At 53.5% G+C, this 4,268-nt stretch overlaps 3 protein-coding genes across 3 annotated transcripts in view; all 3 read left to right on the top strand.

The window, feature by feature from the left end:
• Nucleotides 1-889, top strand: part of LOC113203638 (threonine-rich protein-like) — a 14,068-nt gene extending 13,179 nt beyond the window's left edge. Inside the window, exons 2-3 of the mRNA XM_052269095.1 lie at nt 59-450; nt 542-889. Coding sequence (XP_052125055.1) covers nt 59-450; nt 542-715 — 566 coding nt within the window. The 3' untranslated portion in view covers nt 716-889. The remainder of the gene's footprint in view (nt 1-58; nt 451-541) is intronic.
• Nucleotides 890-987: 98 nt separating this feature from the next.
• Nucleotides 988-2,870, top strand: LOC127749717 (mucin-2-like). The gene is made up of 2 exons (XM_052269078.1): nt 988-1,116; nt 1,537-2,870. The coding sequence occupies exons 1-2, from the start codon at nt 1,089-1,091 to the stop codon at nt 2,850-2,852; spliced, it is 1,344 nt and encodes a 447-aa protein (XP_052125038.1). The 5' UTR covers nt 988-1,088; the 3' UTR covers nt 2,853-2,870.
• Nucleotides 2,871-3,518: 648 nt separating this feature from the next.
• The window catches only part of LOC113203639 (threonine-rich protein-like), a 1,581-nt gene continuing 831 nt past the window's right edge, over nt 3,519-4,268 (top strand). The window contains exons 1-2 of the mRNA XM_052269084.1: nt 3,519-3,701; nt 3,773-4,268. Of these exons, the coding sequence (XP_052125044.1) occupies nt 3,680-3,701; nt 3,773-4,268 (518 nt within the window). The 5' untranslated portion in view covers nt 3,519-3,679. The remainder of the gene's footprint in view (nt 3,702-3,772) is intronic.

The raw sequence follows: 4,268 nt of genomic DNA, 5'->3' as shown, positions 1-4,268 counted from the left end.
TCCTGGCGCGTCGCGTCCGTACAGTATGGTCACGTGTGACGTTGTCGTTGTCCTGCAGGTCTGCTGTTGGCCGCGGTCGTGCTGGCCTGCTGCGCCGCCGCGCCCGCCCTGGCGTCGTCGTGCGACTTCCAGGCCGAGTGCCGGCCCGGCGAGACCTACCGCCTCGCCATCCCCTGCGAGGGCAAGTGCTCCAACTACATCCAGTGCCAGGACGGCGAGGCGGCCGAGAAGAAGTGCGGCAAGTTCCTCTGGCAGCAGAAGCAGTTCGACGCGCAGGCGCTCGAGTGCGTGCGGACGACCGACTGCGACTGGTGGAAGAAGGTCGTCTCCACCACGACCAGCACCAGCACGACCACGGCAGCGTCCACCAGCACCCCCGTGAGCACGCCCACCACCACGCCCACCAGCACGCCAGCTCCCGAAACCACGGAGGCGACTTCCCCTCCAACCGTAAGCGCAGTGTGTGAATCACGTTGATTAACATGCCGAAATTAATTGAATAGTCATAATTAATCCGCTTGATTTTTGTTTTCTTTTCAAGGTGACTCCAGAGCCGAGCAGTTCCTCTTCCAGTGAGCAACCCACCACCACCCCCGCCCCCGGCACCACGCCTGCCCCCAGCAGTACGCCACCCCCATCCGAGTCGGGCGCGCCCGCCCCACTGGCCGCGCTGGGACCGGCGCTGCTCGCCGCCAGCATCGCTCTCATCCTGTAGACGCTCTGATGTGTCGCCCTCGAGTCACACCAAAAGAATCTCATTTCCTCTCGATTTTGACTGTAATTTAATACGCAGAGACAAACTGTTGACGATTGCTGCCCATTGATACAAGCTGTGATGTGTGTTGTGAATATAAAGACTGTAAATAAACTTTATATATAGTTACCTAAAGATTGTTTGTGTGATGATGATTTTGTGATGCCTTCTTGGTATTCTCAGTTTAAATTCCAATCTCACATCCGGTCATACACTTCACTTAGATTGACATATCGAGATGACCGAAGATAAGGATTTAGAGGATCAAGTCAAAAGACAGACATAAGACGCAGTTTCGTCAGTTGACGCCACTGAAGACGTAAAGGTGGACGCTATGCGCAGCACCGTGCTTGTGTTTGTGGGTGAGTTTAGAAACATTTCAGTCGGTATTTCGTTCGTACCGTAGTCCCGTTTAACATACAGAAAAACAGTTAATTATTCCAAGTACAATTCTGACCGCAATCAAGTTTTGCTCTCGAAACAAGGCAAGACAAGAAATTTACTCTCGATTAAAAAAAGAATCGGGCCCTAAGTCAACTCTTTGACTAAATAATGACACCCTTTCTTGAAGCAGCGGATCCTGGACCATTAAAAAATATAGCCAATTATAAAAGCATCTCTTAGCAACCAAAAAACTTGATACTATTTTGAAATCTCTTTAACGGAATTTGAGTCAAAATATTTCAAAGAGTTGAACGCAGTAGTTGAGGTAGGGCAGAATTTAAAGCACATGTATGGCAAGCACCGAGGATACTTCAGGAACGTCGGTGCTCCTGTTTCAGTCCTGACGGCGCTTGCTTTCCAAGGGGCGCCAGGTGTCCCGGTCCCGGACAGGGGACTCCAGGGACTCCAGGGACTCCAGGGAGACGTTTGCAGTCCCGTGGACTGCTCCAGCGGGCCCCGAAAGCAGCTCGTGCCGGGTAACGTGCACGAGTGCGAGAACGGGGTATACTGCAAGTGCGGAGACAACAATGTTCCCTATCGGAGAAAATGCTCTAAGCTTGCGTTCCTCAAGAGACGCTTCAATCCAGATTCCCAGGACTGCGAGTTCACTTTCGACTGCGAAAAGTGGATGAGGGACCATCCACTGACAACGAGAGCACCACCAACCAAGCCGACCACGGTTGCGACACCAAGCACAAATCCGGCGACTACCACAACCGCACGCACAACTACAAGTTCGACATCAACAGAGCACACAACATTGAGCACCGAAGTCCCCACACAAACGCCATCAACGTCCCCAGCGACCGCCTCTCCTTCGGTTGAGACTACGGTCACTGCGTCTCCTTCGACTGAGCCTACCGTGCCCGCATCTACTTTGACTGAGACTCCAGTCACTGTACCATCTTCAACCTCGACCACGATAACAGCGTCTCCTTCGGCTGAGACTACCGTCACTGCGTCTCCTTCGACAGAGACTCCTGTAACCGATTCATCTTCGACTGAAACCCCTTTCAACACGTCTCCTTCGACTGAGACTACCATGCCCGCATCTCAATCGACCGATACATCCCCAGCCTCGTCTCCATCGACTAAGACTTCCCCGATCGTGTCTTCCTCAACTGGGACACCAGTCACGGCACCCTCTTCAACTGAGACCACAGTAACAACGTCTCCTTCAACTGAGACTACGCTGACTGCGTCCCCTTCGACTGAGACTCCTGTAACCGATGCCTCTTCGACTGAAACCCCCTTGACCACGTCTCCTTCTACAGCCACGCCTAACTCGACTGAGACTCCCGTAACCGACGCTCCTTCGACTGAAACCCCTTCGGCAGCCACTCCTTCGACTGAGACTCCTGAACCCACAATGACCTCTACCGAGACTCCAGTCACAGCGTCGCTCTCGACCGCGACTGCCGATCCCGTATCTTCTTCGACCGATGCATCACTGTGGCCGCCGCAGCCTCCTCCAGAATGCACCTCTTCAGTGGGTGACATTATGTTGCCCTATCCGCCTGACTGCAAGAAGTACGTCCGCTGCTACAACGGCACGTCGTGGCTGATGGACTGTGCTCCTGGAACTCTGTTCAGCTACAGGGAGCAGACTTGCGGACACGCTTGGGATAGTGATTGTTCAACCGAAACTCAATAAATATATTATGATGAGTATGACAATTCTGTTCGTTTTCCGTGTTGTGTAGTGTATACTGTATCGACTGCCCCCCCCCCCCTTTTCCTTTATCCTAATTGTCCCGAAGAAGAATGTTGGTAGGCGGTACGAACTCGGTACGAACTGCAATGAAGGACCTACGCGCAAAGAAGAACAGACGGAAGATGGCCGCCGCGGCGGGTGGTGGGGGTAGGAACATAACAAAACCTCATTTGTTTAGCAGTCGACGCGTTCAGAAACTGACGCTATTTTGGTTGCACCTTGTCTCTAAATTATGACAAAATTAATATTCGACACGTACACAACATTTGTTATTAAATTTACAATATGTTTGGTGCTATAATACGTTCACACTTCGAAATAGCGCCAAATGAGGTTTTGTTCCCCATGGGAACAGAATGGGCTATCTACGTGGACTCGACGTGTACTACGTGGATACATACACGTAGATCTATACCTTTAGCCTCAAAGTGGATTCAACGTAGAACTCTAGTGGATTGAACTATGGGAACAATTGTTTCTACCCCCACCACCCGCCGCGGTGGCCATCTTCCTTCTGTTCTTCTTTTCGCATAGGTCCTCAATAACAGGCCAAAATTCAAATTAGCGACAAAATGTTAATTCACTCTCTCCCGCCGAAGACAGGCCTTTATCAGTCTGTCTTGGCGGGTGGATTAATTGCATATCAGCCTGCACTGATAGGTTATCGGTCCGAAGGGAGCTGCACGGGTGGGCAGGGAGAGGACTGGCAGTGCTCGCCCTACCCTCGGCAGACAGACACGCACCGCCCCAGCGCCTCGCCGGCCACCATGACGACCAGCGGCACCATCGGTACGACCACACGACCAACCAACGTCTTGTGTAGACAAAGGTGTGACAACAGCCCCTTTGATTTGTTGCAGCCCTGCTGTGCGCGCTGTGCGCCCTCAGCGCCCTGCCGGCACACGCCAGGGTGTTCGACGTGCGGCCAGTCGGCGACGATGTCAACCCCTACTGCCTGACGTGCGTCGTCACCGAAGAGACTAAGGATCGCTACCAGCTGATCCGCGGGGACGACGAGGTGAAGCATTGCACGGACCACCTCTACTGTGACTGTGTGGAGCACAAGCAGCTGAAGTGCACAGGAATCATGAGTGCGTGGGAATCGTTAAATCCGGACAAACAAGAGTGTGCACTGGGATTCAGCTGCGACAACTGGCTGCGTGATCACCCTACGACCGCGGCTCCAACGTCCACCTCGCCTATGACTCCTACGACCACCCCGACTGGCACTCCTGCGACCGGCTCGACTGGCACTCCTGCGACCGGCTCAACTGGCACTCCTACGACCACCCCGACTGGCACTCCTGCGACCGGCTCGACTGGCACTCCTGCGACCGGCTCGACTGGCACTCCTGC

Source organism: Frankliniella occidentalis, unplaced genomic scaffold (genome assembly GCF_000697945.3).
Source record: "Frankliniella occidentalis isolate FOCC.00 unplaced genomic scaffold, Focc_3.1 Scaffold4, whole genome shotgun sequence".
Taxonomy (NCBI): domain Eukaryota; kingdom Metazoa; phylum Arthropoda; class Insecta; order Thysanoptera; family Thripidae; genus Frankliniella; species Frankliniella occidentalis.
The sequence above is the reverse complement of the archived record's forward strand: the minus strand, read 5'-3'. Positions and strand labels throughout refer to the sequence as shown.